This window comes from Phyllostomus hastatus, unplaced genomic scaffold (assembly GCF_019186645.2).
Source record: "Phyllostomus hastatus isolate PE091 unplaced genomic scaffold, TTU_PhHast_1.1 phas_contig_1162, whole genome shotgun sequence".
In the NCBI taxonomy this organism is placed as follows: domain Eukaryota; kingdom Metazoa; phylum Chordata; class Mammalia; order Chiroptera; family Phyllostomidae; genus Phyllostomus; species Phyllostomus hastatus.
The window spans coordinates 9,218,396-9,246,304 of record NW_025333537.1 but is presented as its reverse complement, the minus strand read 5'-3'; the positions used below and the strand labels follow the sequence as shown (position 1 = coordinate 9,246,304).

Genomic DNA, 27,909 nt, shown 5'->3' with positions numbered 1-27,909 from the left:
GGCGTATAGTAAGTGTTCGGTAAACAGGGTATCATTTGCAGCTTAAGTCAGAGGCAGCAAGAAGGACTTCTGTCCCTCCTTACTACCTCCAACCAGCCCCTGCACACTCACACTCCCTACACCTCCTCTTTGATGACTTAATAATGTTGATGGCGCGAGTCGTCTTGGCTCCCCTAACTGAGCCTTGCCCCTCTGGCTTCATCTTGCTCAGCTTGAGGTAAAACTTATAATGAGCTGAACATCCTTCTGAATTTCATATTAAGAACCCACCAAAGCATCATTGAACCTGTCATGCCATATTACAACCAAATTAAGAACCAGCAGTGATCCTCTTTCGTTCGGTATCATATGCCTTATAAAGTAAATTATTAATGCTTTCCCCCCCAGTTAAGCAGTTATTTGCAGTTGTTCCGGGTATTTCTCATTAGAAATAACATCATCTAAAGAATGATATTGATTGATTTTTTTAATCTTGGAATCATGGACGTGAAGCACATATTTATGTGACATTCCCTTTAACTAGAATTCTCATGCTTTATTTTTATATTATTGATCTTTTTGACACGAATTGCTTTTTGGCCTTGTGCGCACGTTGTAAGCTTTCCGCCTGCAGAGGAATGGGCTGAGCTGGGAAGAATGATCGTTCCAGCGGCGTGGCGGTAACATTCCCGCACATTTAACAACAATTAGTCTCTGCTGACGCCACGGTCGGCTTTCGTGTATGAAAATTTACAAGCCTTTTAATGGACTGCATTATGGAAGGCCAGGCGGGGCCACACAGTGGGGAGATGAGGCCACAGGGAGCACATCTATCTCTTGCCACCGTCGGCCAAGTGTCTCTTAGCACTCACGTCTGCCTGCGTGGGGGGGATGGCAAAAGCAAAGCTAGTGCAGCAGCCGCGCCAGTGTTGTGGGGTGTATGGCCATTCACGCAGTTGCTCATGCATTTGTTCATTCATAGTTGTTTACTGAGTACCAACTATGTGCCAGGCATGGTACCTGGTGCCAGGCTAAGGTGGTAAACATTATTGTTTAGTCATGTGTTTCAGAAATAGTTGAGCACCTACTGTGCAGACCTGTGCAGGGCCCTGGAGATACAGCAGGGAACAGGACAAACATGGCCCTGTCCCTGGGGAACTCACAGTACAGCGAGGGACAGGCACTCAGATTTGAAAGGCACTATGTGCACTGGTTAGGAGCACAGTCTGAAGCCAGACTGCCTGGGTTCAAATCCCCGCTTTGCTACTGAGGCAAGTTATCATTCTCTGTGTGCCTTAGTTTCTTGAGGTGTGACATGGAACTCATAGTAGCCCCTGCCTTATTAGGTGAATATGAGGATTAAGTGAGGTAATAGAGGTAAGTGCTCAAAACAATATCTGGCACAAAGGTAGATCGGTGTCAGGGGCTGCGATTATTCTGATTATTGTGAGTGTGATTGTGAAGTCATCCCACTGTACAGTAACTAATGATGGATGCACTGAATACTTCCGAGGCAAAATGCAATTGTACCCAGAAAGGCCTCATTCTTTCCTTCCCCTTGACCTAGCTTAGACTGCATGGCCTCCTCAGGTCCTTGCCAAGGCAGGGAGCCTGAAGTGCCATCCCCAAACTCAGGTTCTAGAGAAGGAACCTTCCTGGATGTGGGTGTCCTGGGTAAGGCGGGCCCTGCAAGAGGCCCTCTGTCGTCCAGGATCATGGCCAAGCTCTCCCCATGCCCTGAGTGGCGTGAGTGAGGCCCAGAGGGGGTGAGAAACGCACCTAGGGTCACACGGTCAGGAGAGGGAAGGGCCCCAATACTATTTCGGGTTCATGTAATCCCTAGACCCAGGTCAGGCAGCCGGTGAAGGCAAAGGAGCAGGATTTGGAGTCTCGGAAAGCCAGGTCCAAGCCCCACCACACTCCCCAGTGACCTAGGCAAGTCACCTCACCTCCAGCCTCAGTCTCCTAGCCTGTAAAATGGGTTCTTGTAATACCCACCTTGGTTATCCTGGGGACATGGGAGTGGGAAGTCCACAGGATCACCCAGGTGAAAGGAATTTGCAAACTAAAGTGGACCCCAGAGGTGAGTTCCAAAGTGTGGTCCGTGGGCCAGCAGCATCTACATCACAGTTGAATAGAAATGCCCTCTTGCCCCACAGGTCTCCTGCGTCCGAATCTGCAGTTTGACAAGGCCCGCCAGCGACTGCGTGATTTGTGTGCATGTTATGGTTTGAGACTACCTTAGACTAGCCCCCGGGGCTTTCAACCCTGGCTGCCCAGTGGAATCTCTTGAGGGCTTTTAAAAATACTGAGACCTGGTCCCACCCCACAGTGTGTGACACTCTTAGTCTGGTGTGAGGCTTGGGCATCAGGATTTTAAAAGCTTCTGCTGGTGTTTCTAATCCAGGGGTGTCAAACTCATTTTCACCAGAGGCCACATCCGCCTCGAGGTTGCCTTCAAAGGGCCAAATTTAATTTTAGGACTGTATAAATGTGACTACTCCTTAACAGTTAAGCGAGAGCTCAGCACTGCTACCGGGTAGAGACAAGATGCCGGGCCGGATAAAACAAGGTTCAGCCCATGGGCCTTGTGCTTGCCACCCGTGTCCTAATCGGTGAGCCCCTCTGCCCTGGAAGCTCACTGTCTGACAGGGGAGGGGACAGACACCTGGCATCAACGAGTGGTGCTGGTAAATGCTGAACCCCTGGCCGGGGGGAGGGGTGCTGATTTGCAGCATCTGCCGATTGTCGCGGTATAAACGCTCCCACCGTGGCCGTTTCAAGCGTCCCACGTGGAGTCGGGAAGAAACGTGCAGCAGTAGCGTCTGTAGCATTTCCACCACACAGGCAGACGGTAGATGTGCATATCCTCAAAGCAAAGGGAAGAGTAAGATACAATCGGATAATTAGGAAGTGATGGGTACTAATTTTCCCTTTTTAAAAATTTTTTGTGGAAAAATGCACATAACGTAAAGTTTACCGTGTTAGCCATTGTTAAGCACACAGTGCCGTGGCGTTAGGTCCATTCACCTCGTTGCGCAGTGACACCTCTGCCCGTCTCCAGAGCTGTTCTCGTCTCCCCAGACTGGAACTGCGCCCGCCCCGTAGGACACAGACTCCCCACCCCGCGGCCGCCGCTCTGCTTCCTGCCTCTGCTTGCGCCTCCGCTGAGTCCCCCACAGAAGTGGGGCCGCACCACAGTTGTCTCTCTGTGACGGGCTAATTTCACTGAGCTAACGTTCTCAAGGCTTATCCATGTTGTAGACCATTATTTTTAATACAATTTATTTATCATAATTACAGGTTTATAGGAGGTAATTTTTAATAATGACTACATTTAACAACCAGCTTGCAAAATTCCTGAAAATCTTAACAATCAGCTTTTGCAAGCTGCTGCAGACCCGGCCCCAGCATACACTGGAAGTCATTCTAAGCCGTAAGAACAGAGATACAAATGGCAGGCTTTAGGGCAGGAATCGGCAAACTGTGGCCCTCGGGCCAAAGCAGAGTTTTATTGGAAGGCAGCCATGCCCATTCACTTACACATCGCCTGTGGCTGCTTTCCCACCACAGTGCGAAGTTGGGAAGTTGCAGCAGAACCTGTGTGGCCTGCAAAGCCAAAAGTATTTATTATCTGGCCTTTCACAGGAAAAGCTTGACACTCCTGCTTCTGGGTGTATAGGGAACGGGACAGACGAAGGGACACAGTCATTCATTTACCAGTGAGCATTTACAGAGCGCCTTCTGTGTGCCAGACACCGTTCTAGGCGCAGGAGCAAACGAGGCGAAGTCCATTCCCTCCCTGAGCTGACCTTCCCTCAGAGCTGACCTTCTGAGGGAAGACAGATGTCATTCAGACACGCAAACAAGTAAATACATGGTGACCATCTACAGCAGGGGCTGTGACAGGGAGCCCCGTGGGATCGGAGAGCATCCTGGGATGTCAGGGAGGGCTTCCAGGAGGAAATGACCTGAACTGAAGCAAGAGGAGGAACCTTCCAGCCACAGGAAGGGCTAGAATTGCTTGCCAGGGAATTGCATGCAAGTGCCCCGAGGCAGGAGGGAGGGTGGGCATTGCAAGAGCTGAAAACCAAGGAGAGGTGGCTAGAATCCCTAGATCCTCACCTGTGCCAGCCTCTAGCCCCCCAGACCCACCTGCCAACACAGAATCGCCTTGTGCCAGGCCTACCCTGCCACGCCACTGCCTCCCCACCCTCAAAGACCACCTCTGAAACCCCCTCCGCCCCCCTCCTTCCTGGCCCTGAAGCTCACACTGCCACAGACAAAGGTCTCTTACTTACTTGCTCCCTGGGATTCATGAACTCCAGCCCTGTCATAAAATTCCCAGCACAAACACAAAATACCGTTTAATTAAAATACATAAAACTAGATATTCATGCGGACAAGTAAAGATTAAAATCAGCCAGGTCCTATGTCCTAGAGCTAAGCAGAGGCCCTGCCCTGAGACCCCTGCCCCGGAGCAGGCCGTGGGGCTAGGGGACAGGTGTGGGTTTCTGTGTCCTGAGCCGCGTTCAGGGAAGGAGGAAACCGAGACTCGGAGAGGGCGAGACAGTCAGATCCCACAGCCAGGAGGTGGGAGAGCTGGGGCTCCAACGTGCGTGTGTGTGCAGTGGTCCCAGCAGCTCACTCCTGCAACAGCACCGGACACAAGTGGGGTTCACTTCTCACTCATCACAGTCCGAGCTGGTTGATGAGGGGGAGGGGGCTGCAGGGTCACACAGTCATGCAGGGATCCAGGCTTCTTCCATCTTCGGCCTCTGCTCTTCACCCCGGCCTAGAGTCCCCTTCATCTACTCAGTATGTGAGGAGAGAGGAAAAAATCGTGGATCTCACGGGAGGCTCCCAAAGGCCAGACCTGGAGATCGGCCACATTTCTGCCCACATTCCCTCGGCCAGAACTCAGTTACGAGGCTGTGTCCAATTTCAAGGGAGGCTGGGAATATAGCCTAATCTTGTGTGCCCAAAAAGGGAACGATAACCAGGGTTGTGTGAGCCCAGAACCTGCCTGCTGTGCTGCGGATTCCCCGATGGGTGAAGCACCCATCTCTTCAGCTATTGGTGATGGCACTGGAACACAGACCCTTTAGCCAGTAGGGTTGGCACATGTTGGACAGGTGACCGGGAGGTGAAATTCAAGGGGCTTGCCAAGTCCAGAGGGCAGCAGAGCCGGAGCGAGGAAGGATTTTGACAATTTGGCAGGTTTTATAAAGCTCCTACTGTGTGCCCTGCTCTGTGCTGGACTGGCTAAGAGAAGAAATTAGCTCTGTCTGACAAAGAGGCCAAGCCACCCATTGGAAGCCCACATACCCACTAAGAAAAAGGCAAGAAAATCAGGGGAGACTTCCTGGTGGAGGTGAAGTCCCAGCTCAGGTGAGGAAGCCTTGGGCAGGAGGGAACACAGAGAGTGATACATGGTGGTAAGAGCACAGGCTTGGGTGTCAGGCAGACCTGGATTTGAGCTCCAGTTTGATCAATAGCCCAGTGATCTTGGACGAGTCACTTCCCCTCTTTCTGACCCCGTTTCCTCATCAATAATATGGTACAGGGTTTCCCTTATCCTTGCTGTACAGAGTGAGGATAAAAAGAGATAGTGGTGTGTGGAGTGCTCGCCCAAAGCACAGCACATAGAAAGCTTAAATGAAGACTGTCTTTCATTGGCGGTTTTGTGAGTTGTGTCACTGACCCTACCTGGAGCTGTGACATGTGGGCGTTGGGGAGAGGACAAGGCCGGGGGACACGTTTGGGCAGGACAGGGGGCCCCTGAATACCAAGGTAAGTCTGAGATTTGTCTCATGGACAGAGAAGGTGCCACAAGTCTTTTTATACGTGAGCACAGAATGATCAGAAGCCCGTTCTAGAAAGACCCCTCTGGAGCTGTAGGGGTTGGAAGGGGGCTAACTCGGGAGTCAGGATTTGGAGCACTTGAGGTGTGCATCAGTGAGGATGCCCTGGACTGAGGAGTGACAAAGAGAGGGAGACTTTATAGGCCATTGTGTTCCCAGGACGCTCATGGTGCCTGACACGCAATAGGTGCTGAATAAATATTTATTAACTGGATGTTGACATGGTGATCTTGGCAAACATTGCTCTGGCTCTTGCTGTGTTCCAGGCAGCATTCTAAATACTCTGCAGACACCAGCTCATTAATCCCTGTGACCAGCCTATAAGGTAAATGTTGTCACTATCAGCATTATAGATAAGAGGAATAAGGCACAGAGAGGTTAAGTAATTGCCCAAGGTCACACAGCTAGTAAGTTGCAGAGACGAGATTTAAACCTAGTCAACCTGGCTCCAGGGTCCTTGCCCTTAATCATTATTTATTAAGTGCCTTAGATTTCATAGAAATATGATAGGAATCCCACTCGCTTCCAAAGAGGTGACTCTGTTTATAGGTGCAGATGCTCAGGTGTGGCATTGCTTAAACAGGGAACAAGGTCCAGCCAGTTGGTGGTGGAACATCTCTCTGTGCTCCAGGCTTTCGTGCTTACTGCTACACCCTGTGTCCACAGGGTAGGGACACTTTGACGATATAACCAGTCAATTATAATAATACTTTTCTTGTGGAATATTTAAAAGAAAAAAAAAGTTGGCTTGGTAAGGTATAATCATGGCTCAGAGGCCAACCTGACATTAGTTATTAATTAGGCCATTATGCATTCCACAGTGATAATTGCTTTGCTGCAAAGTCACCAAGCATGAAACGGACCCCGCGCAGAAACGCAATCTATCAATCTGAGAAGTCGCAGCCCTGTTGTGTTCGCTCACCTTGAGTCGGGTGTAAGCCGGAGTGGGGAACAGAAAGAAATTAATGATACACCGATAGGCGATAGTGGGGAGGACCCTTCCCTGTCGCACCCTGGAACGGTCACGTGCCTGGGCGCAGGGACAGCGTTGAAGCCAAGTTTATCAGCAAAAATGGCCGTTTCTCCACTCTCCTAGCCAGTGGAAGTCTGTTCATCTTCTTTCCTGCCCCCCCCCATCTTGTTATTTAGGGGGAGGAAAAAACGATCTCTCTGCCATCTGTTTGCCTTGCCTGTTGCTTTTTGCAAAGAGTGGGTAGGGGAACGGCAACTGCCTGGCTGCCTGGGCCGTTGGGAGCAATGCAGCACCCCCGCCCGTGTTCCCTCTCCAGCCGGGCTCTGTCTTCAGCCTTGGTGGGGGGAGAAAGGAGACCCCAACCCCACCAGTACCTCCAGCTGAGAGGGGTCAGTGCCAAGGGCAGCTGGGGGTTCATCTGAATAAAGATTCTTAGGTGCAAGAAACAAAAATCCACCCAAGTTAGCCTACACAAGAATGTATTGTAATATTAGCCCCCAGGTTTACCCCATAGGCATTGAAGCTGACAACTCCGCCTGATCAAAGTCAGCCAATCTCAAATTCAGACTCCTGGGATAATGACTACACCAGGGGCCGACACTGGCCTCAAGATAAGCCAGCGATGTACTCGTTTGCCCAGGAATTTGAACTTAGGACTGGTTGAAGAAGCACTGAGAAAACCTGCCTAGAAAGAGGGCAGAATGCGGACCTCTCCCCTCGTGGCGGGAGTGGCCTCCCTGCATCTGAGCTGTTCTGGTTCCTTGTCCACCCTCCAGAAAGACGAGCTGCACTTTTCTGGCGTCTCATGCAGTCTCGGGAGTATGCTGTGCTCATGAGCTTGGGTTCAAATCCCACCTCCACCACTAGCTTTGCAACCTTGGGCAAGTCGCCCTACCTCTAGCTGAGACTTTTCTGATTACATCCCTGTGGCTTGGCTTACTTGTTCCTCCGTCCCTTGTATTTGCTATGCACTGGCAGTTGGGCCCAGAGGTTTGGTCACATTCAGGCTGTTTCCAACAGGCCTCTTACCAGGTGGTGCTGGGCACTTCCATCACAAGGTGCATAATGTACCTCCCAGTAAATTCCAGGATGGGGCCGCATCAGCTGGAAGCAGGGACCAGCCTGATTAGTGAGAAGCCAGGTACGGCAGCTGGGGAACGCCTAACCCCCCTCGCCCAGCACGTCAGGAAGCCTCCGCCAGCGTCCTCTGATAGTTAACATTCATCATTAATAACGGAAGCAGAAACCAAGAGATTTCATAGCTGTGCGAGGTAATTAAATTACTTACATGAATCTACTCACGCTTGATGATTCCCACATTTCTCACCAAACATATGCCTTTCCCTCCTGTGCTGCCATCCTGGGCTCTCCTCTGGGAGAGTGGGGGTTGTGGGGGCTTCGCAAGGGCTGTCTGTCTCTGAGAAAGAGCAAAGAAGATGGGGGCCCCCTCCCAAGGCCCCTCCCCTGACAAATGGAAGTGCTTCTCCCAGCAGAGGATACGGGATGCGGTGGCATTTCCATCTCCAGCCTAAGGTGAGCTGGTTTTGATCTTTTTTCCCTATAAATGGTATTTTCAAGTTTTGTTGTATGGAGTGGCAGGAGAGGAAGAGGGGAACCAAAAAATTGCTTTCATTAAATTGTTGCTGTTCATACTCCCGGCAAAGAGAGAATAATAAAAAAGAAGGGAACACTTGAACTAAAAGGTTTGTTGGCATTTTGTGTCACGTGCTAAGAGATGGGGTCAGGACAGAGGGAAAGCAGCTGGCCCTCCACCCGCCACCCGGGATGCCTTCTGTTAGTGTCCAGGCACCTGGTGGGGTTCCCAGAAGTAGGGGGAAAAGTTGGAGCCAGGGCAGCTCCAACTTTTATTTTCATACCCCAAAGCAGGGGTGCAAGCTTGGTTGCTCACAGGGGCCCCGCAGGTTAGCCTCAGGGTCAGCACAGACTCAGGTGAGGCAACAGGGAGCGGTGCGGGCTGAGGCAAACCGGGGCTCTGTGCCCCCTGAGCAGTGTGGCCTCCACACAGCCAGGCAGGGGGTGGCAGTCGGATCTCGCAGCATATTGTGGGGGCTGAGAGCACAAACTCCAAAGTCAGGCTGCCCTCTCCAAAAACCTGCTCCGCCCACTCTCCTAGCCGTGTGACCTTGGGCAAGCCTCTTGACCTCTCTGTGGCTCTGTGTCCTCCTCTGGGAAGCAGAGATGATGACTGCACCTACCACTCCTGTGCCGAAGAGGCTCGCACAGTGAACTCCTTGGTCAGTGACAGCTGGTAGCGTCAAATCGCCGCGGTGGGAGTACTTGCACCAGGGGAACTGGCGAACATGACAGACCGGGGCCTTTTCTTTTTCACCAGATAACCAGTTGTTAAACCTTTACGAGCACATCACTGCGCCCGCATCGTAGGGCTCTCGTGAGGACTGTTTTAGACTCCGTGTGAAGCGCTTGGGACAGTGCCTGGCACACTGTGTCTGCCTCGGCGTTTCCTGTTGTCGCTGGACTCGTTGATGCTGTTGTTATGCAGGACTCTGAGCCCACTGTGGCCACATTTCCCAGGTTTTCCTGGACTGGCTAGAAATCTCAATTTTTATGTAAAATCTGATTTTTAAATGTTGGCTTGAAATGAACATTTTTTTAACCTGGGGGGAAAAAAACAAGTGCATGTGAGGACTTGGACCATGGGCCCAACGTTTGCAGCCTTGGACTTGGAGGGACAGTGAGTGTTGTCTGTTTACCCCAGGCCTTTTCTCACCTCCTACCTTGGCACATGCCACCTTCTCCCCCGTCTCTGCCAGTCAGTCCTCTCCTCATCCTTTGCAAGCCAGGGTCACCTCCTCCTTGAAGCCCTCTAGCCTGTGCCCTACAGGATAAACCACTCCCTCTTTTATTCTCCCTCCTCAGACACTGCTTGCCTTCTGCCCTTTCTCTTGGTCTCTTTCTTATTCTAGAACTTACTCATCTCAGGATAGTGCTTTGCACATTGAAGGGGATGGTAATTAGTAATAGTAAAAATCAGCACCTATTAAGTGTTGTCTGTTTGCCAGGCTATGTGCTAAGCAGTTTTTATGCATATCACTTTTCACCATTACCATTTCAATTTTCACCTTTATCATAACCTTCAGAGAAGGCCAGTGGCTGCCTAAAGGCCACAATGAAGTAGGGGGACTGAGAATGGAACCTGGATCCCTGGACCCTGCAGCCCAGCCCAGGACACCGAGCCCACAGCCCAGAACCACGGCCGGAAAGGTAGCGGTAGAGCGGTGCCCCCGGTGTCTGTCTGGCTGCGGCTCTCGTGGGGCTGTCTTGAGCCACATTCCACAGAGACCTCCAGAAGGACCGCTGCTATATTTAATAGCCTGGGCAGGGTGGTGCTTGCACGACATTTGGGTGGCCGCCTCTCCATAAAGGACACGCTTGCTCTTTTAACTCCACTCGTCTGGGCTGGCATTTTGGAGAACTTAGGGGATGCCTCAAGAGGGGAGACTGCAGCCACCTGGGACCCGTGCAGCCCTCCCTCCAGGGTCAAGGACACCAGCACACGTGGTTGATAGATAGGGCATGGGACAGCAAGAGCTCAGAGGTCAGGTCAGGGTCACCGAGCTGGCTCCAGGAGCAGCCAGTGTCGTTTGGGCCTGGCCATAGACAGTGGACAGCCCTGCGGTTCAGAGGGTGCAGGTTGCCCGGGCAGAAAGGGGTGACTCTCAATATCATGACTTCCTGCCCGCACTCCACACTCTGGCGATTTGACTCCAGCCCTCGTAGTCCAGGGGCTCCCACCCGTCTTGTCCCCCTTGGGTAACACTGACGTCTAACAGCTGGGGAACCCTTTGCCCAGAAATACCAAGAACCTTTTATGGCTTGCCCACCCCACCTCATATTTAACAGCAAACAAAGCATATCTTTAGACTGGGGTGTCTGACACTCAAGCCGGAGAAACGGAGGCACGGGAAGGTCAAGGAACGATGCTCGTTCACTCACCCCATGCACATCCATCAAGTGCGGGCCACGCAGACACTGAGCCACCCCACCTCCCTCGGATTCTCCGAGCAGCTCTTCACGTCACTGAACCCGTTTTCCAGCTGAGAAAGCTGAGGCTCTGCAGGCTCAGCGACTTGCCCAAAGTCACACAGCCGGGGGTGCAGCTTCCAGACCTCAGTCACGCCAGCCTGCCTCTGAAGCCGGGGTGCTTTCCGGCCCTCCCTTGAACTCTCAGCTGCGTGTGTTCCTGTGGTCTCCCCTTGCCCTCACCCACTCACCCCTTTCCTCTGGGACCCACCTTCTTTGCTCCACCAATCCCATCAGAACACACAGAGCGCCAGACCCTGCTGGGCCTTTCTCAGCCTTGCCTACAAGTTTCTCATCACCCAGGAAGGCACAGAATCACCCAGATGCTGTAATGGCCCTGTCCTTCCAAGCCCAGACCAACCTGAGTCTGCAGGGCCTCAGGTTCTGTGTATGTTGCAGCTCAGAAAGGCAGTTTGCCAGCCATGTGGGGCTACCCAGAAGCAAGAAGTAAGACCAGTTCAAGTCACCCTGTCATGACTCCTGTTTTTTACCTGGCCTGTGAAATCATTCAAGGAAGGGAGGGAGGGAGGGAGGGAGGAAGGAAGGGGCTGACAGAACTCGAGCAGAGCGGGGGCAGGGCGGGGGGACCACAAAGCACTGGAAAAAGGGTGTTGGTGTGGGCCAGAGAGAAACACTAAAGCTTATTGTGGGCCCTGGACAGGCTCACACCTGTGCTGCAGGGGCCTGGGTGGCCTGGGGCGCACCTCGAACCCCAACCCCCACCCCAGGCCTCTCCCAGCAGGAGGCTGCACTTGGGCTCCAGGCGGGTGTCGGTGGAATATGGGCTCAGGGTGGCCAGATCCTCTGATTTTCTAAGAGCCAGCAATTTGGATCTCTTCTGGTTTTTAAATGTTGGCTCAATATATATGCACATATTTTCATGCGCACAGTGCTTTATGGAGGTACAAATTTACATACGGCAAAATGCGCAAATCTTAAGCATGTAACTTGATGAATTTTGATGGCTCAAATATTTTTAAAACACTAGAGGGTCCAAGAAAATATGTCCATGGGGTGCTTCTGGCCCTGGGTCCATCGTTCACAACCCCCAGACTGATGCGCCGTGTGACACCCATGAGCAAGGTGGGACACCCACACAGGACAGTATCCCTCAGGGAAGGGGACAAACTTCAGGTGACAACCCAGGGATACTCCCACTGTCACTGCCAAGGGCACAGGTTCTCGAGCCCAGGGTGTGAATCCTAACTCTGTCATTTGCTGTGTAGCTTTGGGCAAATTGTATAACCTCTCTGGTGTCTTTTTTTCCCAACTAGTAAAATCAGGAAGGTAATGATACTGTCCTCACAGGGCTGTTATATAGATTAAATTAGTTCATGTGACAAACACTTAAAGCAGTACCTGAAACATAGTAACTGCTTTATACACGCTCACTACTCCTTAATTTTTTAATTACTAGGCCATTTTTAGAGCAGTTTTAGGTTTAAAGAGAATTTGAGCAGAAAATACAGAGCCCCCATGTATTCCCTCTTCCTTCCCCCCAGCACCCTATTATTGAGGTCTCTCATTTTGGTACATTTGTTACAATTGCTGAACCAATATCGATACATTATTATTAACTAAAGCCTATCATTTACATGAGGGGTCATTGTTTGTGCTGTATATTCTGTGGGTTCTGACAAATGTGTAATATGTATCCACCATCACAGTATCATTCATAATGGTTTCACTGTTGTTTTAAATCAGGGATTCTTGTGAGTCCTACTGCGGAGAAAAGACCGGCTGTGGATTATGAATAACTTCCGTGGGCTAGCGGGAGCCCTGTTCCTTCCTCCCTCTCCCACTCAGGAAAGGACGGCGTATTCAGACACAAGAAAGGGACATTTCAGGGGTGAACCTGAGTCCATTCTAATGTACCCAGAATGGAAGCTGCTCTTCCACTTCAGGGGGAAAGTCACACAAATCCCAGCCCCCAATTCCCTGCCACATAGCTGGCTCTGAGACCAAAGACACCGTTCACAACCTGCCTCGGCCCCTGCTGTGTGACGCTGGGCTGCTGTGTCAGCCTCTCGGGGCCTCTGAACACGACCCTCCCCGCCCAAGGCCAGCCCTCAGAGCGTGTGGAGGCTCAGAAGCACTAACTCCTGTGAGCAGTCTTTGTAAATTATAAAAAGCTGTAGATTAAAACTGGAAGCTGTAAAGATCATAATCAGTTTTACAGAAAGACTGAGCTATTGTCAAAGGGGGCCTGGCCTCCAGCAGCTGAGCCACAGGAAGTCGGCTGCATGCAGAGGCTCCGTGGCTGCCTCTGTGGCAGGTCGCTCAGGATGGAGGTAGCCAGGAAGTCAGACACGCAGCTGGAGCTCACCTTGGCTGGAGCCGCAAGTTCCAGGCTGGGCCACCCATTCCTGGATTGTTTCTGCTCTCATAGCCTGCTAGCCAAATGCCAGTCAGCACGGAGCCACAGCCATGGTGTCAGCAGCTCCCCAAAAGGGAAAAATGGACACGGATGCTTCCAGCACCCATGAGAACGAGTCTTCCCGTCTCGTACACTGGCCACGCCCTGCGCAGGCCGGGAAACAGACCTTCCGTCCTGCCCTCATGTGGCTATGTATATGCCTTGATAGCTTTTTGGCTCATTATATGAGCGGGTAGCTGATTTTTTTAAATACCCCAAAGCAAAATTTATTTGTAAGGCATTTTAAAAAGCCTCCTGTCCCTTTTATGCCAGAAGCCCTCAGAAGAGAAGGGAAATTGTGTATTCGCTGCTAAAAAAAGCCCTGGCTTATACAATTTTAACAATAGAAAAATGATCTTTGTGCTTCAGTGCATGGATGCTTAAAGGAAAACAGGCAGTCTGTTCAGGTGGCTGGTGAATTACAAATGAGTGGTTCGCCTTTGTTTTGAGTGACAAGCAATTTAAATGCAGCCTTACATGGAGGCCTGGAAATTCTTTTTCCCAGAAGAGAACGAGAGAGAGCAAACAAGAGGAAAAGGAAAAGAAAGAAAAAAAGAGGGGGGGAACCTTCCTTTTTGAACTGAGAGGTTATATTAGTTGCCACTGAGCGGAGGTGAGAAGTTAGAACTTCGTTTGATAATTGTAAAATCAGTAGTTTGTGATTGGACGTAATTGATGATTACACTGTTGCTAATAGCAGGCCTGCCAGCTTGCGCTCGTGGGACATTTCATTTTTGCGCCGCTTCCAAGCCGTGAAAGCCAGCCCAGTGTGGGGTGTCGCTCACAAGATCTCAGGGAGCCTGACAGAAATGCCTGTATTATGTTGGATAAAACATGTTCATTAACGCCGACATTTGAAAACACTTTGCTCTGTGCCCCGTTTTTAGCCTGGGAATAATTACAAATATTAAAATACAGCTGCACAGTGTGTCTCCCCTGGCTCCGGGTCCCCCGGCAGACCCAGCCGGGACAGAAAGGCGCTGCGCTGGCTTTGATGGGGACCTCAGTGGGCTGCGGATCGATGTGTGGGGCGGCGAGTGTCTGTCCGTCTGTCTGCTGGGGGAGGTAGGTCGTTGCACACCTGGACTGGAAGGGGTTCGAGCCAGCACCTTCACTTCACAGATGGGAAAACTGAGGCTCAGAAAGGGAGTATGACTTGCCCGAAGGCGAACGGGGATGCAAGGCCCCAGCCGAAACCAGAACCCCGGTCTGCTCGCTCCCGGGTCCAGTTTTCCTGTTTCCTGCCCTGCTGCCGGCTTCCCAGAGACACGTGCCCCGGCCCTCTGGGGCAGATCCTGGGGCTGTGCCCCCGCCCCGCTGAGTGCCCCGTCAGAGCGCTTGTGAGAGGTCTCCCCAGAGCCTCCCCGGGTGCAGCTCGGTTTGGGCTACCTGGAGGCTGTCATTCTGTCATCTTCTGCACGCAGGGTTTTATGTGAGTGTGTAGTTCGGAAGAGTTAGCTCAAATAGCCTCTTCCCTTCCTTCCTTGGTGCGTCCGTTCATTTGTTTGCTCGATCAGTGTGGCTGTGGTGCCCACGGCTGACCTGCCCGACCCTGGACTCTGACGGGGAAAAATCATAGCAGTGGCAGCTCGAGAACATCCAGGTGTTCGCACCCCAGACCAAGGCGTCCCCTTGAACCCCCCCTTCCTCTCACCCTTTCCCACATCCACTCTGTGTTCCCCGGGAGCAAACCAGGCGCTCGAATGCAGAATCCGTCTGAAGCCTGGGCACCCCTCCCAACCCCACCGCCGCCACCCGGCCCGGAGCTGCCACCCTTGCTTGCCGGGACTGCGGCGGTGGCGGCCTCCCCCGGCCCCCTGCTTCCACCCCAGCCCCAGCCCTTTCTCCACACGGCAGTCGGAGGCAGCCTGTTAAAATGGGTGTTGGTCATGTCCCTCCTCTGCTCAAAACCCTCCTGTGGCTGCTCATCCCCCTTAAAAAAAAACAACTCCAAATCTTCACAGCAGCCTGCAAGGTCCCACCTCTGCCCTTTGCCTCCCTGAACCCCTCTGTTCTTCTTCCTCTTCACTTACCTTCTCCGACTCGTGGGCTCTTTGCTGTCACTCAAACCAGCCAAACACACCTTTGCCCCAGGGTCTTTGCACATGCTATTCTCCCTGCCTGGAATACTCTTCCCCAGATCTCTGCACAACTCTTCCCCACCCCGACCTTCCCCGGCCAACTCTTCCCCCACACCTTCCCCGGCCCCACTGGGCGCCCTGCCCTGGACGCCTGTCCTCCTCCCTGCTTTATTTTCCTCTCGCACTTGCTCACTTGCTCACATCCTCTACTATGATTGGCTTCATTGCCTGCCTCTGCCTTTCAAGTGTCAGCTCCGCAAGGGCGTGGGTTGGGCCGGTGTTCTAGAACGCCGAAGGCCTAGGGCCTGGAAAAGCCTCATCTTTAGGAGATGCTCAATAAATATCCACCGAGAAAATTAGTTTATTGGACATCTGTGGTGTGGCAGGCACTGTGTTAACACCGCACGTGCATTATTTTATTTCATTTTTTTAAAATACCAGCCCCTGCTTCTGGTGCTTCCAGTCTGGCTGGGGAACTGGAACGACATCCACATAAAAAGTTGGTGTCAGGACAGGCCTGTGCTCGTCAGGGGCTGACTGAGGGGCGAGCGCCAGTCCGCAGAGGAGGTTGGGGCGCTCCGCATGTGGACGGAGCACGGACTCGCTCTGAGACAGAGCGTAGCCCCTGTCCCCTGCCGGCCCGGCCTCTCCAGCTGTTTCAGATATTCCAGGCCCTTCCACAAAACTCCCAGTCCCAAGTGGGGGCAAGAAGCGTGGGCTTTGGAGTTCAGCTAAGCTGGGTCTGACTGCCAGCTCCAGCACGCTGTGACCCTCACCCTCTGTGCCCCGTGTCTTCATCTGTTAATAGGTAGTAACAACCTCCCCCCTGAAAGTTTTGTGAGAATTGAGTGAATTGTTGCATGTCCAACACTTAGCACTGTGCCTGACACAGTCAGTGCTTAGTAGTCACTATTCTTATTAGTAACAATTCTTATATTAGCCAAACAAGGGGAATGTTATCCCATATTACCTGGTATGAAATCAGGTTAAGTCAGAATATCACTACGTAGTAATATCAGAATGTTACCATAAGGAAAAGTAATCTGTCAACTAGACTCTTAAAGTAAGAGTTGAGCCTTCTGGAGAATCTAGCCAAACCTCCCCATGTGCAGGTCTCCTTGCGTGCCTTCACAACCTCACAAATGGATGGTTAGGTACTTAGATGCCTCTTCTGATGGGAAGCTCAGTACCTCATAAGGTAGTCCGTTTTGAGAATTTAGAACTTTCTAAGGCTGAGTCTCATTGAAATGTTCACCCTCTCTCTTCACCCCTGCCACCACCCCACCCCACCCCCACCCCCTCTGGAATATTCACAGCCCAGAACACACCCGTCCCTCTCAATAGAATAGCCTGAAAGGTCTTCAGGTAACAGTAGATCGCTCTTGTGGCCCGTCCCCCCATGTCTGCCGCCCTCCATGTCTGCCCCTCCCTTACTCTCCATGGCCCCTTCTCTGTGCTGCCCCCGGTGGCCGGGAACCCCCAGGCTCTCTGCACTCCCTGCTTTCTGTGCCCCTTGCTTGTGCTGTGCGTTCCCCACGCCCTCATCTCTCCGTGTGTCCCCTCGTTCTTCTTGCCCCTCTTTGCTCCCCAGGTGCACCCCCAGGTCCGCACACCCCAGTAGGGGAAGCAGGCTTCAGAGGGTGTCAAGGCACACCCTGCTCTCCTGGACTGATTCCTTTTCTCCCAGACCTCAGGCCTCTGGGCTCCCCCTCCGAGGTGCTGGTTCTGAGACCCTCTGAGCACCCGCCTCCTCTCAACTGCCCGTCGGTCTTCAGGTTCTTTCAGAACCCTGCTGCATCAGACCCCCCACCCCATCTCCTCCCTCCCCGGAGCCCAGGTTTATTTTCTGAAGGACAAAGTTCAGTGGCCAAATGCATTTGGGAAAACACGGGGCCGAGCCATGGTGAAGGGGATTTTTTTCCTGTGGCTCCTGTCTAAGTGTCCGGCGTGTTGACATATTTTATGCATGTCCATTCAGCGTGTGCACACTGGCCACACATCCCACTTTTCACACCTGCGGGGCTGGGCGGCGCAGTGTGAGAAGCGCGGGTTTTCTAGGAGCATGTCTGGGCCCTGGAATGAGAGGGCTCTGGGCTCAGACACCACCTCTGCCGCTGGCTGGTTCCTTCTTCTTGGCCAAGGGGCTTGGCTTCCTGAACCGCAGCGTCTCCCTCTGTGGAACAGAGACAGTAGCCATGCTCGTGTCTTCGAGTCGTTGGGAGGATTCCAAAGATGCAGCACTGAGCACAGTTCAGGTTCGGGCTCCGGCAGCTCTGACTGGTCCTCGTAAAGATCTGGGCGTGGAGCCCTTCTCCGTAGCCAGCAGGTGTCACTGTTGTCTCAGATGGTTGTGGAAGCTCCGTCTCAAGGGTGGGGTGGGGGGTCCCGAAATTTGCCAGTTTAACCACTTGATAGACAAAAGCTAGGCAGCTAGAACTGGCTTTTGCCTCTTTTCTGGCTTAACCGGCTCTGCACCTGTTGTTTGCATAGTGGGGGACCAAGCACACTGTCACCCCTTCCATCACAGCAGGTGGTGGAAATGCTGCGTGCTCTGTCAGATGCTAAGCTATTTCTGATGGTGACCTTCTTGGTGTCTGTAGCTGGCCGCCACCTCCTCCTCCTCCACGTCTCCTTCCTCCTCCTCCCCCAGATGGCCTTCAAAGATCTGCCTGTCACAAGCCAAATCTGTCATTTTGAACACTTTTCTCCCACCCTTCTGCATGGTAGGACCCAGCCCTGGTGCAGAAACATGTGGCCTTTTATTTATGCCAAGCTCACCTGTTTTAGGCACGTGAGGGAAATGCGTGAGAGCTGCAGACTGTGGAAAAGACATCCTTCCAACACGGTTGGAAGAAGAATTATCTGATGTATTAGAAAGCTTCGTGCAGACTTCCATGGGACTCTTTGCCACGTGTTAGCTCATTCTTCTCCAGTAGCTTCCTAGGCAGATGGGAATTTTTCCTCCCACCTGATAGAGGAACACACTGAGGCCAGGAGACGCTAAGTGACACTTAGGCCCAGCAGTCAGTAGGGCCCTGAACTTTCAGAACTGGCCTTCTGGACACAGACAGGGTCATTGCCCTAAAACAAGGCTGGATGGGGCAGGACATCCAAATGGCTGTCTCTTCCAGGCTCACATTTATTATGGGAAGCCCTGAACGTGAACCGATTCAAACTGCGTGCCAGTTCAGGATGTTTTCTGATCTCTGCTTTCGAAAATATTGTCCAGCCCTGACTGGTGTGGCTCAGTTGGTTGGGTATTGTCCCACAAAGCAAAAGGTCCCCAGTTTGATTTCTGGTCAGGGCACATGCCTGGGTTCTGGGTTTGGTCCCCAGGCAAGGTGCGTGCAAGGGGCAACTAATCGATGTTTCTCTCTTACATCGATGTTTCTTTCCCTCTCTTTCTCCCTCCCTCCCTCTTTCTCTAAAAAAAAATAGTAAAATATTTTTTTTAAAAAAAGAGAAGAAAATATTGTGTAGTCATTTAGATAACCTCTAAAAAAGAGATCAGCAAACATTGTCTCTAAAGGGCCAGGCAGTAAATATTTTTGACTTTGCAACCCGCGTGTCTGTCACAACTTCACAACTAACTATTGCTTCAGCCATGGTAGCATGAAAGCGGCTGTAGACAATACATGAAAGAATGTCCCCCACTGTGTTCCAGTAAAACTTTATACACACACAGGAAGGGCCATGTTTGGCCTAAGGACCATAGTTAGCCAACTCTTGATCTACAGAAGCTCCGTCCAGTTGCTGGCCAATATAATGCAAGCCACATGTAATTTTACATTTTCTAGTAGCTACATTTTAAAAAGTATAGAGAAACAGGTGAGTTTAATTTTAATATTATATTTTATTTAATATATCCAAAATATCATCATTTTAATATAAAATCAATGTAAAATTTATTGAGCTATTTTACAACCCATTTTACATTCTAAGACTTAGAAATCCCACATGTTATACTTAGAGCCCATCTGAATTTGAAATCGTCACATTTCAAGTGCTCAGTGGCCACATGTGCTAGTGGCTGCCGTATTCAACAACACAGCTCTAGTGGGGAGACCAAATTAGAAGGAGTCACACATAAACAATGCACCATTACGAACTGACAAGCACCAGGAATGGAAAGTAGAGGGTGCTGCAGGCAGGGAAAGGGAAACGATAACAGAATCTTTGGGCGCCTGCCCCCACTTGTGACCTGAGTTCCTTTATAGAAGTCCGTGGAACACTCTGATGCCTTCCCCAAACTTGCAGCCACCACACGTGCTCAGCATGGACGGCTGGAAAATGAAGTATTCAGGCTTTCTGCCGACCGCTCTTCGACAATTCTCTATCTGGGGGTCGGGAGACAAATTGCTTTTATTTCTCACGGCTTTGCCTGGGTTCTAGGTGGGCAGCAGGTCCGCGAGACTGTCTTTACTGCCTGGGAGAGCTTTTCTACCCAGGAGAAAGGGAAAGGGGCCAGTGTCCGGAGTCAGACCAGTAACTGGAACCTCCAGACCAGTGTGAATCTTGCTCTACCAGTCACTAACTGCGTAATCGGAGGCCAGTCACCTAGCCTCCTTGAGCCTTGGTGTTCTCACCTGTGCAATGGGGATCATGACCACAGCGTCCTTCAGCGGTCAGTGTGTCTACGGAGAGAGGCGGTCGTGCGCAGTAAGAGCACCTGGCACGTGGTAAACTCTGAATATTACATTCATCGTTAGAACTAGCCCATCAGGGTCGTGCCCCCCCCCCCCAGCCTGAATTGCCTACCCTCTCCTTGTGTGACTCCGGAGGGCCCGGTGTCTACACCGCCGTCCCCCGCGCTGTGGTCCCCCTGGGCACAGCTGTGTCTTGCACTTAGCTGTGAGTCCCCAAAGCAGAAACTGTGCCTCACCCACCTCAGAAATAATAAAAATCTGCCCGCACTTGGTGATTTTTCCCTTTGCCTAGATCCTAGAACATTCTCTCTGCCACCATTTTCTCCTCCTTGGGGAGGCAGGTCCTGATGTGCTGCCCCCCAAACTGGGTCAGGCTCCCTGACTGACACACTCTCTGAAGCATTTAGCTCTTGTGATTAATGAATTATCTGGAGAATCTGCTTTGATGTCAGTCTCCCCAGTGGGAGTCCCCTAAGGGTGGAGCCTGAGGCGGCATCCATTGGCACCCTTCCTCGCTGAGTTCTCAGCCCCCAGTGCTTGGCACGCAGCAGGCGCTGAGAAAAATGTCTGTTGAATGAATGAGAGACTCATTCATTCTGGAAGGCAAAGGGTCAGAGACTGTTCTCAAAATAACCAAAAAACTAAAGGAGCTTTTGTAACTGACCTTTTTAAAACCACTTGCTCAACATCCACCATACATTTCTCTCCACTCCTCTCCAATAATGAGTTCAGTATAGACCTTGTAAGACCTTCAAGCTGTGCTGTCCAATAGAAATGCTGTGTGATCCATGAATATGTTTTTATATTCTATAGTACCTACATTAAAAAGAAGTAAACAGGTGACACAAATAATAGTAATAATAGATTTTATTGAACCTATGATATCCAAAATGTTATCGCTTTAACACGTACTCTGTATAAAAAATGTCAGTGAGCTGTTGTAAATTCTGTTTTTTCACAGTGTCTTTAGAATATGGTATTTGGTACTCACCCCACATCTGCATTTGGACTCATCATGTTTCAAATGCTCGGTAAGCACATGAGGCTCATGGCTGCCGTATTGGAAGCCTTACGAGGAACTACTATGGTTTTCAAATTTTTCTTCCCAGAGTGCATGCGGGCGCTCTCCGTAGGAGGCCAGAGATGAGCACAGCTGAGGCTGATCACGCAGCCCTGGGCAGAGCCTGTCCCCGTAATAGGGGGTAGGTCATACCAGGAGGTGACATGTCTATGGGGCTTAATGCATGCCAGGGGGTTTGCACAGGACTTTACATGTGTTAAATCATTTGATCCTCTCGCAAGCCTTTGAAGGAGATTGTCATATTATCCCCATTTTACAGCTGAAGAAGTAGAGGCACTGGATTTAAGTGACCTACCAGCCAAAGGACACACAGATAGAAAGTGGTGAGGCTGGGATTTGAACTAGGTGGCCTGTCTCCAGGGCCTGTGCCTCATGTTGGCCACCTCTGTGGACAGATCCTCAGAAATGGCCTCTGTCATTTCTCCAGGACGGTGTCAGACAGGACCTAGAGTTGGTGCAGCCCACTGGGATTTGTCCTTTCAACAAACCACGTTGAGCACTTTCTGCGCACCCGACACTGTGCTCCCAGAGCTTGCTTCCCGGGGAGGGACTCAGTGTGAACTCCCTCTTCATCGGCATCAGTGGGACTCACGAGGAAAGTGCAGCTCTGGGAGAGGGTGGCTGACAAGGAGATGCTCCAGTAGGTCATCGCTCAGGAAGGTGGCACCAGACGGAGGGGTCTGGTGGCTCCAAGGAGAATAAAGCTGTTCCAGTCCAAAGGACTGGACCATACCCATCTGAGAATGTCCTCGAGGAGGGTAGGGATTGTGGCCCATGGGTGCCAAGAGCTCATGTGCCAGGACGGCCCAGGACTAAACCAAAAGGCCTGAGGCCAGAGCTCAGAATCCCGAGCCCGGAGTGGCGCGATGTGGTGCCAGGCGCCGCGTCTCGCCTGAATGCGCCTCACAGAGTCTCACTGGCAGAACAGGACGAGCCCGTGAGCAAGAGAATGAGTGCGTGAATGTGGGTCTTGGCCTCCGAGTTATTCAGTCACCCGTGCATTCATCAGGCAAGAAGCGTTTATGAGCGCCTCTGGTATACCAGGAACCGTTTCATACAACACTTTCACCTTGACATTTGTTGAAGCTGTTTGATATCTTACTAGAGATTTCATGATTTCTCTTTAATTTTTAGTGGCAAGAAATATTTCCCAGATGTGTCTCCTGTTTCTCCAAAACATATACCATGTTTAAACCCCCAGTGTGGCCCTTTAATTACAAGAATAATAATAGTTATTTAATAACTGACCGTGTGCCCCATACTAACCCCTTATATGCATCTTCATTTGTTCCTCACAACAGGCCTAGGAAGTAGGTTCTATTATTTACTCCCATTTTACAGATGAGGAAACTGAGGATCAGGGAGGGATAGTGACTGGCCCAAGGTCACACAGCCAGAATGCAGTATAGGAGCTGAGATGTGAACCTGAACTTTTTAACATCTTACTTTTAACCTTCATTTCCCCTCCCCATCCCATGTTTGCACAAGAATAAAATGATCAGATTTCCTTGTAGACTCACCTATCATGGTAACATGTGACTTTTTTCTTTTTGTTTCCAAAGGTGGTGGCCCTTAGTAAAAGAAGTCAGGAAGCTGAGGCTGCTTTTTTGAGTGTTTACAAGCAATTAGTTGAAGCACCAGGTAAGAAATGCTTGGGCTCCATAATTGAGTAAATAACGAGAAGAAACAGCCACTAGGCCATCACACAGGGGCGTCCTCATGATGGGATCTGGGGGGAGGCTTAGATTCTCGGGCATAGCCATGCCCTCCATGGGTGGGGGCATTGGGGGTGATGGCCTCTCCACCCAGTCTGGTGTGACATTAGCACACGGCTCCTGTGTCTTCCCCCTGCACCTCCCCATGTCAGCCCAGGGAACTTAGGGGGGCTTCTGGCAGGGTGTCCCATCTGACTTTCTTGGGAAGCCAAGAGGTCTGTCTGGCCCGCCCGAGGACAAATGGTGCTCAGTGCTTTCTGCCAGCAGAGAGCGCTGCTGGAAAGACCTCAGAAGTTTCCTCTGACGTGCTGCCACCGACCTCAAAAATTTGATGTAGAATGAAAGTGGAACCCAAAAGAACACATACTGTATGACTCTTTTTTACATAAGACATGAAGACAGGCATAATTAACCTGTCAGCACTAGTCACAGTGGCCAAAAAGGAAAAACAACCCAAATGTCCATCAATGGATGATGGAGAAACAGACTGCAGTCTATCCATTCAATGGAGTACGACTCAGTCGTAAAAAGGAACGAACCGCTCGCACCAGCTACAATGTGCATGAGCCTCAAAAACATTGTGCTGAAGGAAAGGAGCCAGACACAAAAGGCACGTGGCATAGGGTTCCATTTACTGAAGTGTCCAGAAGAGGCAAATCCATAGAGACAGTCATCAGATTGGCAGCGGCCAGGGGCTGGCAGGGGTGGGGACCAGGGAATGGGGAGTGAGTGCTTAGTGGGCACAAGGTTTCCTTTTGAGGGCATAAAATGTTCTGGGACTGGACAGAGGTGGTGGTGGCGGTGGCACGACATCATGAAGGCACTAAATGCCACTGAAGTGGACCCTTTTAAATGGTAGGTTTTATGTTACAGAAATTTCACCTCGATTTTAGAAAACATTAACCTGTGCTGTTAGACACTGAGCTCCTGGGAGAGGCCTCTGGAGACTGGAGGTGCTGTTCCTTGATATACTTGTATGAAAAGTTTGCCTCTTTAAAAATGGCCCATCCTGTGCCCCCTTCTCATGTACTGGCTCAGAAGAGGGAGCCTGGGACGGTGTAGGGATTTGCTTAAGAAGAGCAGAGCTGGGAGGGGCCCGTCTGCCAGGACAGCACCCTCACCCTCTCGCAAGTTCTTCCTCGAAGCTGCAGGGGTCGGTGCTGCGGGCGTCGACTGGGGCTGAGGGTTTACGAAGAGGACAGTGTACTTGAAATAAAAGCTGTCCGTGGGATCTTTGTACTGAGGATGGGGAAGTTGCTTGTTCCATCTGTCTTGAGCAACTTGAGAAGGTTGAATAGTACCCTCCCAGAATCTGTGTCTACCCTGAACCTCCGAATGTCACCTTATTTGGAAACTGGGTCTTTGCAGGTGTGATTAGTGAAGGATCTTGAGATGAGGTCATCCTGGATTCAGGACTGGTTTGCGGCCACAGCACTTCTGTGTCTGCCTGTCTTCACCTGGCCTTCTGCTGCCTCGCCTCTGTGTCCCATACCTCCCCTTCCTTTCTCTAACAAGGATTTGGGGTCACTGGATTTGGGGCCCAACAAATAGTCCAGGATGATTTCATCGCAAGATCTTCAACTTCATTACATCTGCAAAGACCCTTTGTCCAAGTAGGGTCACATTCACAGGGGCCAGGGACTGGGACTTGGCGGATGTTTGGGGGCCACCGTTCAGCCCACTACAGAGGCATCTGCATCCTTGGATGCCCTCTGCCCGGCCCTGTGCTCTGCCCTGATTCTGTACTCTCAGGAGGGCAGCACGGCCACGTGGGCTTTCTCAACGAGAACGCTTTGGCGGTGAGAATGGCTGGAGCTGGACAGCACAGCCCTCGGGGCCCTGAGCATCCCCTCGCCCTCGGACGGTGTGCCCTGCGGCATGAGACTGAACCGGCCTTGTGTCTGCAGCCGGTCGTTACCCTGAGGAACACACTACGCACGTATCTGAGAGGCCCTATAGTCTCTCCACCCTCACCAGAGTTATTTGGAAAAATATACTCTTATTTCCCACTCTTTTCAGTCTCTCAAGACTCACAGTCTTGGCAACAAATGACATTGGAGAGTGCTCAGTTACAGACTCCGAACTCGCCTCCCTGGAGTCCTCACGCCAGGCTCCGTCCCTGGGCGCCGTGGAGCCCGACCCGTAGCACCAGGGGGCAGCACTGACGCGGGCTTGTTTCCAGGCTTAGGGCCAGGCCCCGGGTGGAATCCCGCCTGCACCACTTACTCACTGGGTGACTGCGGATGAATTAATTCACCTCCCAGGGCTTTGGTCTCCTCTTCTATAAATTCGGAGTAATGCGAGGACCTGCCTCCTGTGGTTTGGGGAGGCTTCCGTGTGCCTGGCACATGGTGGTACTTGGCTACGTGTCATTACTGTCACGATCATATATGTGTCTGGCTTCCCTAGGAGAAGTAAGATTCTCCAAGCCTGGGACTGAGTCCTATCAAGTTTGTATACCCAGAACCCCATACACAGTCGGCACCTAATAACTGTTCAGTGAGTGAATTAGAAATACGACTCAGCTACAGGAAGGGGAGGAAGAGCCGTTTGAACAAAAAGGTACTTTTTCAACTAGAGCCCTCTTCCTGTCACGTGTTCATTGACCCAGATAGCATTTACTGAGCACCTGCTGTGTGCCTGGCACTCACTAGAACTGGAACATGACATGAACCCACTGATGCAGACAAGGGCCCGGCCCTCAGGGAGCTTGCATTGTGGCAACAGAGGTGACCAGATTGTCACTCACTTAACCAACTTGTTGTCACAAACCTAAGGGAACACCAGTGGTTCTAGGCAGTGAGGAGGGGGTTACAACCTCCACTTGGAAAAGAGACATTGTTTGGGGGTTCACTAGGAGACCCTCATTTTTCTGGAGGTAAGGCTATTAACAATCACAGGGCGGCCAGGACTGCAGTGCCAGCCAGGGGCCTTGAGAGCTCCCAAGACAGGCAGGAACTTTCCAGAGGGTCCTTGTGCCCTCCTGCAACCTCCTCCCCAAAGGTTCCAAGCCTGGTGCTGACTCTGCGCATCTGACTTCCTAGCTCTCTCCCTGGAAATGGGGGGCGGGGGGAACGTAAGTCCCCAGCTGTCACCGAGTTAGGGAACGAGGAGCCTTAACTGATGGAGACGTACCGTGCGAACAGCCCCTTTAGGGGCTCTAATTCATTCTGAGACATTTAAGAATAACAAAATGTTTTAATGATTTCTTGGGGGAATTAGGAAGACATATTCTTGTTCTCATTAAATTTTATCCTCAGACACAAGAACCAAGTGTCAGATGTGTTTCTGGTGCTCAGAGCTCCCGGCTCGCTGTCTTCCCCACACGCGCGGCCCCGCCCCTCCATAAAAACAACACTCCTGGAAAATTTGCCAGGGTGCACTCTCCCGTTTTTATATTTCTTGACAGGCAAATCGTTTGTCAGAATCCGCCCCCCCCACCTCCAGAGCCACACAAGTCCTGATTCAACATTTCTGTTTTGAATGACTGCTGCCAACACAAATCTTTGGCAGCGCGTGCGATGCGGCGTGATTGCTCAGCAAGTATTTTGATAAGTGTGCAGCCTGGATGTCTGTAATTACGAAAGAAAACCGTAAATCTTGTGGATATTGTTCACACAGATGTGGCGTGAAGTGAGAAAAAAAGCAGTAAAACGTGTTAAAAGCATAATTAATGTCATTGTTGTGGAAGATGATTTGATTTAAACCTTTCTGACTTCTGTGTCGGTGACGGCTGATTTCTTCCTCGCGTGCGTGGAGTCACTCGGTGCCGACCCAAGCTTCAGCAAGCTGACTCGTTAACCAAGTGATTAGTTAAAAATGAAATAAAGAAAAGAAAAGGAAAAACATCAAAACGAGCAGAGAGCAGGTGAAAGGGCAGGCTGGAGGAACATTGCTGAAGGGGTGAGACAAGAGAGGCGAGTGCCCCAAAACGTTCCTCTGCTTCGCCTTGGTTTTTTAAAAGCTGAGGCAGGAGGCAGCAAGTCCTGGCAGGCGTTTCTCTCCCCCTCCTCCTCCTCTCAGGAGGCAGGAGGCCGCTCCACTCAGGTGCTGGAGCTCGGGGGCAGGCACAGCTGCCGGGCCGTCAGTTTGGTGTTTTTTTGCTGTGTGACCTTGGGCGGGGGCCTGAACCTCTCTGAGCTCTGGGTTCTGTGTCTTTAGCAGAGGGACAATAATAGAACCTACTCGTAAGGTGACCTGAGAATTTGATAGGCTGTGCAAGAACGCGCTTGGAGGGTTTGGCGATCAGGGGCCCGTTGCAGAGCTGACATCAGGGTGTAGGTTACAGGGTCGCAAGCGTTTGCGTTGATTTCACATGGTTCCGTCCCTCGGGAAGGGTGTGAAGGGAGCTGTTTAGCCAGCAGGGTTACTGAGGCTGTGGAATAGGAAAATGCGTTATGATGTTTAAGGCTTTTAAAATTTTCTCCCCAATTATAAAAGTTGCCTATGCACACTATCAAATTCAGAAAATACAGAAAGTAGAAAGAAGAATGAAAACTGCCCATGGAAAAGCAGTGGGAATATTCTGTTGTTTTCTTTCTGGTCCTTCCCCCACGTACTGTTTCAGAACAGCCCTGTATCCCGCACGTACCGTTTTGCATCCTGCTTCCCTTCCCTTCCCCCAGCGTGAGCATCCGTGTTTCCGTGCCATTGAAAATCCCGAGTAATTTTGGTTCGTTGTGTGTGACACTCTTTTGTGTAGCTGTTGTGTGAGTTGAAAACACAACCTACCGGTACTGTGCTATATAGTTCACAGGACAAGGAGGAAAACTCGGGAAGGAAACAATATTGTAGCCATGTACTGGCCACAGGCTCAGGATCAGTGGCCAGAAAGAATACGAATTTCTTCTCTTTGATTGATTCTGCACTCATTTATTTATCAGTTACACTAAATATCTTCTTGTATGTTTCAGGCCACTCATATTTTATTCTTCTGTAAATCACTAGTTCCTGTACCATTAGTCCATTTTTCTATCAGAGAGGTCTCTTTCTTACTAATTTGTAGATGCTCATCATATGGTAGGAATGTTAACCTCCATCCTGGTAAATGTGTTTTCTGTATTCTCCCCTGGTTTGCCTTTTGTTTCTTAAC

The 27,909-nt window shown here is 51.0% G+C and overlaps 1 protein-coding gene across 2 annotated transcripts in view; it reads left to right on the top strand.

The window, feature by feature from the left end:
• The window catches only part of CUX2 (cut like homeobox 2), a 218,648-nt gene that overhangs the window by 144,236 nt on the left and 46,503 nt on the right, over window positions 1–27,909 (top strand). For both annotated transcript variants that reach the window (XM_045846220.1, XM_045846211.1), the window contains exon 4: window positions 22,665–22,743. In XM_045846220.1, the coding sequence (XP_045702176.1) occupies window positions 22,665–22,743 (79 nt within the window). The remainder of the gene's footprint in view (window positions 1–22,664; window positions 22,744–27,909) is intronic.